The sequence below is a fragment of the Dipodomys merriami genome, unplaced genomic scaffold (genome assembly GCF_024711535.1).
Source record: "Dipodomys merriami isolate MVZ:Mamm:240054 unplaced genomic scaffold, mDipMer1.0.p SCAF_10, whole genome shotgun sequence".
NCBI lineage: Eukaryota > Metazoa > Chordata > Mammalia > Rodentia > Heteromyidae > Dipodomys > Dipodomys merriami.
Window position 1 is genome coordinate 19,368,148 of NW_027202271.1, and position 13,929 is coordinate 19,382,076.

The window sequence follows — 13,929 nt, forward strand, 5'->3', positions numbered from 1 at the left end:
CCAGACCCCCTGCCTTTACCCTATAAATACCCAACAGCCCAAGGAACTGTGTGTCTCTCTGGGTGTCTCCTTGTATGTGTCTGTATCTTTATATCCCTATGAGAGCACACACAATCTGCTAGAGTGTGCCCCTGCCCTTCCGTTTGTCTGCTTTTTTGGTCTGTTTCCTTGCTTGTTTACTTAATAAAGCTCTGCCAACTTTTCTTACCATTGTGGATTGTCCAGAAATTCTTATTCTGCAATCGAAGTCAAGGACCCTAAGTGGAAAGTTCCTATATTTAAAGGAGAGCTTCACTAAACCTCACCTCTGTCTGGTGACAAATACGTATTTCTCCCTTTCATTATTAACGAGAAACTGTCTTCATACTGTACAGAGTACCTTCTCTGCCACATGTGTGTCTTCTTATATTTGTAATTACTTTTCTAAATAGGTAGTAAAATTTCTGCCAAGATTTCAGAAAGCTCTATGTGCATATGTATGTTCAAAAAAAGGGAAAATAGGGAGCAATGTCAGTAATGAAAATTATGAACTTCCATGTATTCTTTTGAATTTATACTTAACTTTATTGCCCAAATTAAAGGTGGGCAAATAGGGGGAAAAAAGAAGGAAAAATGTCAGAACAAAAAAATGAAAGAAGAAAGGAAGAAAACTTCATTTCCTTGCATTTAGGAAATATAAGCAAAAGGCCATGTAGAAATTTTAGTGGACCAATTGTACCAGAAAGAATTAATATCATAGGAATGAAAATAAGGGAAAAAAGAACGATGAAAGATAAATGTACAAAAAACAATCTTTGATCAAAGTCATAGGGTTCTACTTCCGTAAAAAATACGTTGGGGCTGGGAAGGTGGCTCAGTGGTAAAGTGCTTGCCTTGCATGCATGAGGCCCTGGGTTCAATTCCTCAGCACCACATAAGCAGAAAAGGCCAGAAGTGGGGCTGAGGCTCAGGTGGTAGAGCACTGGTCTACAGCTGAAGAGCTGGGGGACAGTGCCCAGGCCCAGAGTTCAGGCCCCACAACTGAAAAAACAAATATTGGAATGCCATATTTTTTACACTAAATGGAAAAACTAGGTTACCATTCAGCTTACGAATTCATTTAACATTGTGAAGTATATTAAATTATACAAATGATAAAATATTAATCATATTTGGTGCTAAATTGTATATTCTGAGGCAGATTACTGTATTAATTGAAATATCTTTAACTAAGTGAGGGAAGTTAATCGCGATTGATGATAAATGCTGAAGAAATCATTTATTCCTACTGAGTCCATATGCATTCCTAAAATCTTGATTTCTCCCCAAACATCCTTTTTGAGGACTGATCTCCATCACTTGCATGTAAGAGTAACTGAAAAGGAGGAACAATCACATCTACCTGATTAGGAAGAAATTTTAAAAATAGTAACACTTTTTAAAAACAGTAACACACTCTATATTCAGTGGTGCTTTATAAAATACTGACACTAATATAATAATGCAGAATATTTTCATCAACACTGTTTCATTATGTGTTTTTCTTTTGTACTAAACCCAGCAGTCTGGTCACTCATTCATGTCATTTTTCCATTCCACCAGCTTTGCCTATACATCACTATGGACAATTTGTCTGGTAGGAATTACTCAGAGGTCACTGAGTTCATTCTGCTGGGATTTAGAACTGCTCCCAAGCTCCAGATCCTCTTATTCTTCGTGTTCTTGGTCATCTACATGGCCATTGTGGTGGGCAATGTCAGCATGGTGCTTGTCATTTCCATGGACTCCAAGCTGCAAACACCCATGTACTTCTTCCTGAGAAACTTGTCCTGTCTAGATCTCTGCTATTCCACAGTCATTGCTCCCAAAATGTTAGTCAACTTCTTGAGTAGTGAAAAGAAAATTGCATACAATGAGTGTTTGGCTCAGTTTTTCTTCTTTGCTTTATTTGCCACCACTGAAGCCTTTCTTCTGTCTGTAATGGCATTTGATCGATTTTCAGCCATATGCTCTCCTCTCCTTTATCATGTCAACATGTCCCACAAAGTCTGTGTTCAGCTGGTAACTGGATCCTATATCTGTGGATGCATCAATTCTGCAATACATACAAGTTTTGCTCTCACCTTGCATTTCTGTGGGGAACACAGACTGGACCACTTCTTCTGTGATGTCTCTGCCCTGATCGAGATCTCATGTGCTGACACCTTTGTGAATGAGATTGTGCTGTTCATTCTCTCTGCTCTCATCATCATCTCCACCACCATGGTCATCGCGGTGTCTTATGGGTACATCCTCTCCACTGTCTTGAAGATTCCCTCCACCCAAGGAAGGAGAAAGACCTTCTCCACCTGTGGCTCCCATATAGCTGTGGTAAGCATCTTCTATGGAACTATCTTCTTCATGTATACCCAGCCTGGGGCCCTGTCCTCTCCAGAGCAAAGCAAGATTGTAGCTGTGTTCTACACACTTATAATACCAATGCTGAACCCTTTGATCTACAGTCTGAGAAACAGAGATGTGAAAGAAGCACTGAAAAGAATCGTATGTGGAAAAGGGTTCTCTCAGTGATCTTTCCAAAACCATTATGTTGTTTACAAATTTTACTTTGTAATAGTTGTACTCTTGTTCTTATGAAATTATAGGCTATCAATGATTTTATCTATTGTAATAAATAGAATTCTTTTTATAGAATAATAATTCTAATAATATAGATCCAACATCATTATTTTGCCTTCCTAGCATAAATACCCTCATTTTTTGATATAGTAACTACAATTACTTGCATTGTTAGTTTCAGTAGGAATCAATGGAATAATACTTTTATAGGGGGTGTTAGGAACGACCTAGTCCTGGGGCTTGACTTCAGTCTGAACACTGTCCCTGAGCTTTTCTGCTGAAGGCTCTGCTAGAGCCACAGCTCTATTTCTGGCTTTTTAGTGGTTAATTGGTGATAAGAGTCTCATGGACTATCTGCCCTGCATGGCTTCGAATTGAGCTGTGATCCTTGATCTCAGCCACCTGAGTAACTAGGATTATAGGCATGATCCACTGTTGACCATCTGATAAGGTATTAATTAACAGATATTACTTGTTATTATATTAAAGACATCTCTCCATGTGTAATATTTATCCTTCTTACAAGTTGAAATGCACTGTATGTGTTGTAAAGTTCAAGGGCAATGGTGATTTAGCACACTTCTGAATTAACAGCATAGGATTCCAAAGTTTCCAGTCTTTCATCCTTGGAGAAAGCTCATATGTTCACAGCAGACCCACAGACCCATGATACAAGAGGCAAATTCACATTATGTATTTTGACAATAGCATTCTGCAGCACCTGCATGAGCCTCAAATATTACATTATATGGTTAGAAACTAAAACCCTGATACACAGTAAGCACAAAATATATACCATAGGAGTTTTTATTGCTATTTTTAAGTGAGGAAATTGGGTGTCAACAGCTGAATTAACTTGGAAGAAACTAACTCCAGCATGCTTCCAAATTTTGGTTTTTTCTTTTTTTCTTTCTTTTTTTTTTTTTGAGTGGGCGGGTCTTAGGGTTTGGGCACTGTCCCTCAACTCTTCAGTTCAAGGTGAAGCCTTTACCACTTGAGCAACAGCACCACTTCTGGTTTTCTGGTGATTAATTGGAGACAAGAGTCTAAAGGACTTTCCTGTCTGGTTTTAAACCATGATCCTAAGATTTCAGCCTCCTATGTAGCTAGGATTATAAGCATGAACCACCAGTGCCTGGCTCCAAATTTTTAGTTTTCTTTTCAATATTCAGTTATTTTTATGCATTCATATTCTAGTAACTGTGGAATAGTCAGATGACTGTGCAACCTTTAAATGCTTACTTTTGAATCGATGTAATGACATAGGGTGAGCTCTGAAACATAACAAATTTGAAAGTACTGTCATCATTATTGTGTCTTCACTTAAATTTAACGTTAAAGGTTTGTTTTTCTTTATGATTGAAGCTTGAATTGAAGTTCTTTTTAACTCCCCCAAACATAGCGATAGAGTATAGGACATTTATCTTATTTTCCTTGTGTTTGTATATACACACCCCCACTAATATGTATGTTTATATATAAGAATATTTCAATAAACGTATTCTTGTTTGCTGCAGCATTATTTACAAAAGACAAGTTAGATAATTAGTGTAGGTGCACATCACAGATCACTGGTCAGTAGAAATGATAAATGCAGTATGAAGAATTATTATCAGGTTTAAAGAACAATGATATTATGTTATACTATATTATTCATGGATGGAAAATAATTGAGACTCAGAGGGACAAATGCCACATGTCTTTTTAAAAGATGTGAATTCTTAATGTAGAGAGGCAGGAAGAGTTCAACAAGAATGTAGGTTAGTGGGATCAAAATAGTGGGAGGAAAAAGGGGAAAAAGTGAAGAAGATAAGAGAAGAAGATCATTAAAGTCCTTTGTATTTCTGTATAAGACTCGAGTAAACTATATAAGAAAATAAGAAAGGAAACAGCTATTAATAATTTTAGAATTGATAATTATAATCAAAATTTATTATTTGCATTTACAAAAATATCACTAGAGCTCAAACTTTGCACAACTAATATAAACCAGCATAAATTAGTAAATAAAAATTATTATATACATAATATAAATTAGTATCAATATTTAAAATATGTAGAAGGCTGGTATCTTTTTGTCATGTGCATTTCATTTTTTTTGTTTTATTCCTAGTAGTAAGATAACTAGAATTAATAGTGCATTTTTAACTGTTTAAAGAAATACGATATTATTTTTCTTGATTACTATATTAATTTGCATTCTCCCCAATTGATATGTTTTGCTAGTATGTTTACTACAGCTGAGAGGGAAAAAGTCATGTGCTTAACTTCACAATGCCAGCAAAGAGGGAAGTATTGAATTTTCTAACTTCAATGATCATGGAAAAACATGAAAAACATTTCTTTTCCAACAAGGATACTTTATTCTAAAGGGAATAAATGTGATGACCTATTTCTTATCACCCCTTTTCTTGGATTTGAACTCAAGGTCTCTCACACTTGCTTGGTTAAAACTCTACCACTTGAGCTTGGCCTCCAGCCCAGCTTTTTGCCTGGTCTGGCTTTGAACAGCAAACCTGTCATCTGAGCCTCCAAAGCAACTAAAATTACTGATAGGGGCCTCCTGTTCTCTGTTCATTGTCCAGTCTTCATATTCTAGTTCACAGTTCCTGTGTGCTATTTCATGTTCTGCTTGGCATGATATTATTCTGAAATATATTATCTTTCTGCCTGCATCTTTGAAGACAACAGCCTAAACAAGATAAAAATTTTAGTACAAAATCATATCCTCTCCTCATGAAAACTTGTGATTTATAGAGCCATTTTCTTAATAGTTTGCCTACATTCATTTATAACCACAGAAGGCAGGATTAAAATATTGACCTCAACCATCAAACACTATTCAGAAAAATCAAAGGAAGGGGGACATCTGTTATATTTAAATATGAAGTAGTGTTTCACCCAACGTATGCCATATTAAATGTTGATTTTTCTTTTTTATGAAACGTTATCCCTGTAACTTTTTAAAATCAGGTTTCCCCTTCCCAATACAAATGCCACTCCTTGTGGGGGCGGAGGGAGGTTGGGAAGGGATGGGAAGGGGAAACAAAGGAGGAGGCTACAATGCTTGATAAGAAATGTACTCATTATCTTGCCCATGTAATTGTAACCCCTCTGTACAGTATTTTCACAATAAAAAATAAATAAAAATTAAAAAAAAAACAAAAAAAAACAAATGCCACTCCTTTAAAATAGAGAAGTAACGTCATCATTATTATCTGTTGTTTACATAAACTTTTCTTTGTAAAATATGTGTCATTTTGTATTCATTTGCCAGGGTTCTCTCAACCTTTAAGATTAACACATATTTGTAGCTTATTGTTTATAAGGAAAAGTGTAACTTTGCCTTACAAAACTACCTATCATTTAGTTTTTATGGTTAGAGAATGATGCATATTTTCCAGAAACATTATCATATCATATAACAAAAGACAAATATGACTTCAACAATATCTTATAGACAATAACATATACTTTAAAGGCTTATATGTACAGCAATTATTATTTTATTCCTTAAGAGTTAAATCACCCTTTATAGAATTATGTTCCTTAATCTTAAAATTCACCTGTTTGGAGGGTTATATTTCCTTCTGTCTTCACAATATCAAGTCCCTCCCAACTTAGTAAAGACTTTATCTTTCTTTTTTTTTATATACAAATAACTTTATTTAGTCTTTCAAGATACATGCCAGCACACCTGGGAACAGGTGTGGTACCAATCCAGAAGGGAAAGGTTACAAAACATATATAAGAAATATTCATAAAGATACATCATGATAGAAGGCTGGGGCGCAATTATGTTGTAAAACTCTTGCCTAGCATTTCACCAGGCCCTTGGTTCAATATCCAGTACCAGCACCTTCCCCCCAGAAAGCATGATGGGTATAATATTCCTTCTTAAAGAACAAGTGCATTCCACACAGAGCATTTTAAAGCTCAAGATCCTACCAGAGAACTGAGGTATAATTGACACAAAGAGTCTTGCTTCTCTTTTGTCCTATATTCACTGAAGTCTCATCCGTTTCTCAGGGGGGCCTTTAGTGCTCACAGTCTGTTGGACATTCTTTGTGGTCTCCTTCTCCTCAGATTTTACAGTTTCTGGAATGGGTTCTGCTTCTTCCTTGGTTCCACTAGACATTCAAAGTAGTTTTGTTTTTTATTGTAGTTGTTTTGTGTTGTTAGGATTTTTTTTAGATGAATGTGGGTGAAAGGATAAATTAAATTTAGACAATGGATTATATGAATAGTTCACTTTTTCAAATTCATTTTAATAGCTACCTCCAGCTCGACCTTAAGTTAATTCCTCAATCAGATTTAAGAACCCTCTTATAAACTACACAACCTATTATTAACTCAAGGGTACTTATGACACTAGGCAAAAACATATGGCATTTAAATAAGTCATCATGTATAAGTAAGAGTTAAAATTATTCCATCCCAGTTTCAACTGTAGTTCAATACCTATTTTCAATGAAAAATCGACCTCAAGTCATCCTAGGTTCTTCACATTCCTTCCATATCTACTCTTTTGTGTGAATTCATTTTTTAAATACCAGTATCACTACCACAAAAGCCCTACTTGTTGGCAATCACAGGTGAGGAGTAACAAACCACAATGAGAGCCTGAAAGGACAAAATGACCACAGATCTTCTCACATGCTGTTATTGTCACATGTTAAACAGAAGTTTGATTTTATTTCAAGCTTAATAAGAAAATCAGAGAAAGCATACCTGGGACAGGCTTTTCTCCAGACTTTTGCTGCACAAATTTGGGTGGAAATTTTTGTCTGAGATCTACAAGTAAGGCATCCACACGCTGTCTCTGAAAAATAGAGCTTGGTTCTTCTTTCCTTTTGGCTTTAGGCTTAACTTTATCTTGCTCTTCATGGTCTTTGAAATGCCACCAATATCCTTTGGAAGGATGATATCGACAGTAGGACATAGCTTCATCAAAAGCTGACTGAATGCCATGAACTGCAGTAAGCACTCTGGAGTTTATAACTGATCCCAAGTCTGGTGCCTGATAGATAACACCAGCAATGATGTAGTAGTCAGCTAGCGGGATAACTTGAGTAGGAGACTGGCGCTGCTGCTTTCGAATGATGAAAAGAATGGGCATGCAAAAGGATATACTCAATTCCAACCATTTGATTCAAGTGTTCTAAGGTTAGTCTCTGCATTTTGACCACTTCATTATTACACGTCCTGTCATAAAAAGGATTACTTCTTTCTGAAAAGTAATCCAATACACTACCACTGTTCAAAATGGGGATCCAAGAGCTGTCAACCCAAGAGATTCCCAGCAGATTATCTCGGATATCGACCGCCGCCATCCTTCCACAAGCACCTGTAGCCAAGACTTTATCTTTCTACACCGAGTCTTTCTACAGGATTCTCTGCTCCTTCCCTCATCATACATGCTGTGTGATGTCCATGGATTTCCTGTTTAATGTTTTGTCTCCCTGCCTTGTCTATTACAATGAGGTCTTAGGTTTCACCTAAATCACAATGCAGTTACAATAGTTCCTTTCCTTTCAAAGAAAACTGTGTATTTCATTGTGTTAAATGCTATCTATTTTTACAAATGTTGTCAGGAAAGTTTCCTTGATCTTAGATGGCCATTCACCTTTAAAGTCTCATTCTTTTTTATTCTTGATGATGTCTATCTATATCTTGATTGAAATGTCCATTATATGCTATTTTTAAATCTGTATCAGTTCCTTTTAAAAATCTTTTTTTCCAACCTGGGGCTTCAACTCAGGGTCTCGGCAATGTCCCCGAACTTCTTTTGCTCAAGGCTAGCACTCTACCACTTGAGTTAACAGTGCCATTTTCAGCCTTTTTTGTTTAAGTGGTACTGAGGAATCAAATCCAGGGCTTCATTGATGCAGTGCAAGCACTCTACCAGCCACATTCCCAGCCCTAAAAATCTTTCTTTAAGTAACTGTGCAGAGAGGTTTCAATTCAATCTGACAGTTTGAGTGAAATGCATGTTGCTCAAGGCCCCCTTCCATCTTTCTCCTCCATCTCTCCCAAATTTTTCATCCCCTTAAGCTTCTGGCTTCACTCTGACAGATGTACATTGACTATGATGACTGCACCAGGCCACAGGCTTCTTCTCTCTATAGTTCTGCTTTCCCCGACCACCCCCCTCTCCCCCACACACACACATTGGCTTCACCCTTAACACTGTGTTCCACCACTTCTCTCCTCTGTTGGATTGTGGGCTTTTGACCACAGACACAGAACAATTGCTCAACAACAATGCATACAATTCCATTCCGTGCATAAATTATAATCTGGAGAACAGTGTGAGAGAGCCCATCAATGAAAATGCTTCCCTGGGGTTCAGAATATCTCCCATTTCCAGGAATTTCAGGATTAATGAAACCTCAGGAATATAGAGAAATTCTCAATGAACAGTGTCTGTGTTCTGTGTAGAACTTTAATCCCGTCATCCTCCTAAGAGCACTTTTACCTTTTTACTGCTTCCTACCAATCTGGCACATTCAGAAATTACAAGTTGATCTATGATTATTTTTCTTTCTTCCCCTACTATTCCATAAAATACATTACCAAGGAAAGGGACATTGAATTCCCAGCCAATGCCTTCCCTGGTGGAAGCAATGCCCACCTCTATGGTTTCCATTCCCAGGAGAGAATTTCCCTAAGGACTCATCCCAGGTCTATTTCTTCATTGGTTCCATGAACTCCAACAGGAAATGAGAAGCACAGTATGAGTAAGACATGATCTATCATTTGGATTGCTACTAAATTTCATTCTAGTCGGGAAGGAGATGTAATCTGCTGCAGGGAAACATCCCATTAAAAGAAAAGAAAAAGGTTTGTTCCTTTTGCCTCCAGTATTTCTTTAATTTTGGGGAATGTGCTTGAATTCACAGATGGTATCGCATTTACTAGGTAAGCAATAAAAATGATGGAGAATGCTTCCTATCGGCATTTTTAGATGTTAGAGTTTTGTCTTCATCCCTTGCAGGGCGCTCAAGAGTCTAGCACTTGCCAGCAGGCACTTTCACCACTTGAACAACAACCCTTTTGGCTGTAGTTGTTTTTGGAGAGCACCTTGCATTTTTCTCAGAATGACCTCACATTGAGAGCCAGTTATCTACATCTTCAACAAACACAGTCCACCATTCATCCTACAGGAAGAAATGGGGTTTTCTAACTTTTATGTCCATGTTAGCTTTGAACCAAAATCCTTCAGCTCTTTCCTGAATACTTTGGATTATAGACACCTGACATTAGGCTCAACCTGTCCACACCCCAGTCTTCTATATAGCCTGGGCTACAATCCTAAACTGTGTTCCAGTACTTCTCTTGAAACCAGAAACTTGGTCATGTGAAACATAAATTAAAGAAACCATGCGTTTTTATAGTCAAGAGGAACTGCTACAGATAATTGTGTCCTGCTCTTTGCCATCTAATGTTGAACAGCAGTTATTTTGGCCAACCATTTTTCTTGAGAATTAACAATTGTACCTAAACCAATTTGATTATAGCATACTTCCAAATGCACAAACTACCTAACAATGCCAAAATTAGTTCAGCTATTACAATAATAACAATAAAAGTTATAAAACTGCTATTCTAATTTATATTTTTAAATTTTATTTATTTTAGAATTTATTTTTTTAAAAATATATAATTTAAAGGTTATAAATATATAATTTTGGTATAATTACACCATTTGAATAAACCTGTTATTAAATTCATACAATTGTCTATACTGATAATATAATATTCAAATATTATGTAATTGATTGGCTTGTGCATGTTTCCTTGCCATTTTATTGTAAATTACTGAATGTAACCCAGTTAAGTTGCTTAGGTCCATTTTACTATTTAGTTCCATTTAGTTTCCTACATTGTAAAATTAGAATTAAAATGTCTCCATTGGTTTCAATTTAAAAATACATTTTAGGCATAATAATAACACAAAGCTAGATAAATATAATTGAAATTTGTTTAAGTACATATTTCTTCCTTTCATTTTTAATGTGATCTGTCTTTGAACTGTACAGAATACCTTCTCTTTGCTATGTGTGTGTCTTCTTATATTTGTAATTACTTTTCTAATTAGGAAGTAAAATTTCTGCCAAGATTTTAGGAAGCTCCATGTGCATATGTGAGCTCAAAAAAAAAGGGAAAATAGGGAGCAATGTCAGTAATGAAAATTATGAAATTCCATGTATTCTTTTGAATTCATACTTAAATTTATTCACCAAACTAAAGGTAGGCAAATAGCAAAGAAGGAAGGAAAAATGTCAGGAAGGAAAAAAATGAAAGAAAAAAGGAACAAATACAAAAGTTCATTTCCTTGCATTTAGGAAATGTAAGCAGAAGGCTAGGTAGAAATTTTAGTGGATCAATTATACCAGAAAGAATTAATATTCCCAGATGTCCCTCAGTAGATAAATGGATCAAGAAAATGTGATATACACATAAACATATATATATATATATATATATACATATATATATATATATATAATGGAATTCTATGCCTTTATCAGAAAGAATGACACCACCCTATTTGTTAGAAAATTGAAAGACTTGGAAAAAGTTACTTTAAGTGAAGCAAGCCAGTGCCAAAGAAACATAGGTCTCACGGTTTCTCTTATTTACAATAACTAGTATATGTCTAGGATAATCTTAGCAGACAAGCAGACACAATCAAAAGCTACATCCATATGACTATATAAAATGATGCTAAGGGAAACGAACTCCAAGATAGGAACACAAGTAGTTTTTTCTTTCTTGCTTGTTTTAAAGTATTTTAAATGTACTATGTGATTTATTTTTGTTTCTTTTGTATGTTCTTCCACCTATGGTATAACCCCTGTTGTCATAGTATTTGATTCCAGCGCCCTGCATTTTGTATATACATTTTTTTTTCTAATTTGGGGAGGGGAAGGGAAATGCTTAAACAAAGTTACATGTTGACCCATTGAAACAACGAGACTTACAAGACACTAAGTTGAAACAAAACTTGACAATTTGGTGGGAGAGGGAAGAGTTGGGGATGTAGGGAGGGAAGGGATGATAAGGAAAAAAACAAAGGAGGAGGTAACAATGTTGAATAGGAAAATATATTCATTTCCTTACTCATGTAAGTATAACCCCTCTGTACAGTATATAAAAATATATAAATATATATAATATATAAATATATATAAAAAGAATTAATATCATCATATGAATGAAAATAGTGGAAAAAAGAACAATGAAAGATAAAAGTGAAAAATAATGGATTTTTGCTCAAAGCCTTCGGGTTCTATTTACATAAAAAATGTTATAATGCCATTTTTTATACTAAATGGAAAAACTAGGTTACCATTAAAAATGAGCTTACAAATTGATTTAACATTGTGAAGTATATTACATTATACAAATGATATTAAAGATAATAGAGAATATTAGTCATATTTTGTATTGTATTATGTAATACCTTCAACAAATTATATATTCTGAGGTAGATTACTGTATCATTTGAAATATCTTCAACTAAGTGAGGAGAGTTAATGGCAATTGATGATAAATGCTGAAAAATTTAATTCTATTGATTCCATATACATTCCTAAAATCTTGATTTCTCCCCAAACACACTTTCAGAAGACTAATCTCCAATCCCTTTCATGTAAGAGTAACTGAAAAAGAAGAACCATCAGATTGACCTCACTAGGAAGAATTTTTAAAAATTAGTAACCCTTTTTAAACTTAGTAATACACTCTTTTTTTTTCTTTTTTTGGGGGGGACCGGTCGTGGGGCCTGAACTCTGGGCCTGGGCGCTGTTCCTCAGCTCTTCAGCTCAAGGCTAGAGCTCTACCACTTGAGCCACAGCACCACTTCCGGCTTTTTTCTTTTTGCTTATGTGGTGCTGAGGAATCGAACCCAGGGCCTCGAGCATGCAAGGCAAGCGCTCTACCACTGAGCCACCTTCCCAGCCCCAGTAACACACTCTTTATATTAAGTGGTGTTTTATAAAATACTGACACTAATATAATATAATATAATAATTCAGAATATTTTCATCGACATTGATTCAGTACATGGTTTTCCTTAATACTAAACCAACTAGTCTGGTCACTCATTCATGTCATTTTTCCATTCCACCAGCTTTGCCTATACATCACGATGGACAATTTGTCTGGTAGGAATTACTCAGAGATCACTGAGTTCATTCTGCTGGGATTTAGAACTGCTCCCAAGTTCCAGATCTTCTTATTCTTCGTGTTCTTGGTCATCTACATGGCCATTGTGGTGGGCAATGTCAGCATGGTGCTTGTCATTTCCATGGACTCCAAGCTGCAAACACCCATGTACTTCTTCCTGAGAAACTTGTCCTATCTGGATCTCTGCTATTCCACAGACATTGCTCCCAAAATGTTAGTCAACTTCTTGAGTAGTGAAAAGAAAATTTCATATAATGAGTGTTTGGCTCAGTTTTCTTTCTTTGCTTTATTTGTCACCACCGAAGCCTTTCTTCTGTCTGTAATGGCATTTGATCGATTCTCAGCCATATGCTCTCCTCTCCTTTATCATGTCAACATGTCCCACAAAGTCTGTGTTCAGCTGGTAACTGGATCCTATATCTGTGGATGCATCAATTCTGCAATACATACAAGTTTTGCTCTCACCTTGCATTTCTGTGAGGAACACAGACTGGACCACTTCTTCTGTGATGTCTCTGCTCTGATCGAGATCTCATGTGCTGACACCTTTGTGAATGAGATGGTATTGTTCATTCTCTCTGCTCTCATCATCATCTCCACCACCACGGTAATTGTGGTGTCTTATGGGTACATCCTCTCCACTGTCTTGAAGATTCCCTCCACCCAAGGAAGGAGAAAGACCTTCTCCACCTGTGGCTCCCATATAGCTGTGGTAAGCATCTTCTATGGAACTGTCTTCTTCATGTATGCCCAGCCTGGGGCCCTGTCCTCACTAGAGCAAAGCAAGATTGTAGCTGTGTTCTACACACTTATAATACCAATGCTGAACCCTCTGATCTACAGTCTGAGAAACAGAGATGTGAAAGATGCAGTGAAAAGAATTGTATATGGGAAATTGTCCTCTCAGTGACATTTAGGAAAATCTCTATACTGGACAAAGTTTGTTTTGTTGGGATTCTGTGTAAAATTCTTCCTATAAGAATGTGAACTATATGTTCATATAAAAATGTCATTTCCAAGTTATATAAAATAGTCATTCTAAAATTATAGACATACACACATTATTATTTGCTAGAAAGCACATGAAAACATAAATGTACTCTAATTTTAACACTATTTCAATTTTATTTTTCAGAGTAA

The 13,929-nt window shown here is 36.0% G+C and overlaps 2 protein-coding genes and 1 pseudogene across 2 annotated transcripts; 2 read left to right on the forward strand and 1 right to left on the reverse strand.

Moving 5' to 3' along the window:
- Window positions 1-1,599: 1,599 nt before the first annotated feature.
- Window positions 1,600-2,547, forward strand: LOC138838228 (olfactory receptor 9S13-like). Its single transcript, XM_070037509.1, has one exon. It carries the CDS (start codon window positions 1,600-1,602, stop codon window positions 2,545-2,547), a length of 948 nt encoding a protein of 315 aa, XP_069893610.1.
- Window positions 2,548-6,588: 4,041 nt separating this feature from the next.
- LOC138837316 (mediator of RNA polymerase II transcription subunit 6-like) lies at window positions 6,589-7,929 on the reverse strand (annotated as a pseudogene).
- A 4,822-nt stretch (window positions 7,930-12,751) lies between these two features.
- On the forward strand, window positions 12,752-13,699 carry LOC138838235 (olfactory receptor 9S13-like). Its single transcript, XM_070037522.1, has one exon. It carries the CDS (start codon window positions 12,752-12,754, stop codon window positions 13,697-13,699), a length of 948 nt encoding a protein of 315 aa, XP_069893623.1.
- Window positions 13,700-13,929: the final 230 nt, after the last annotated feature.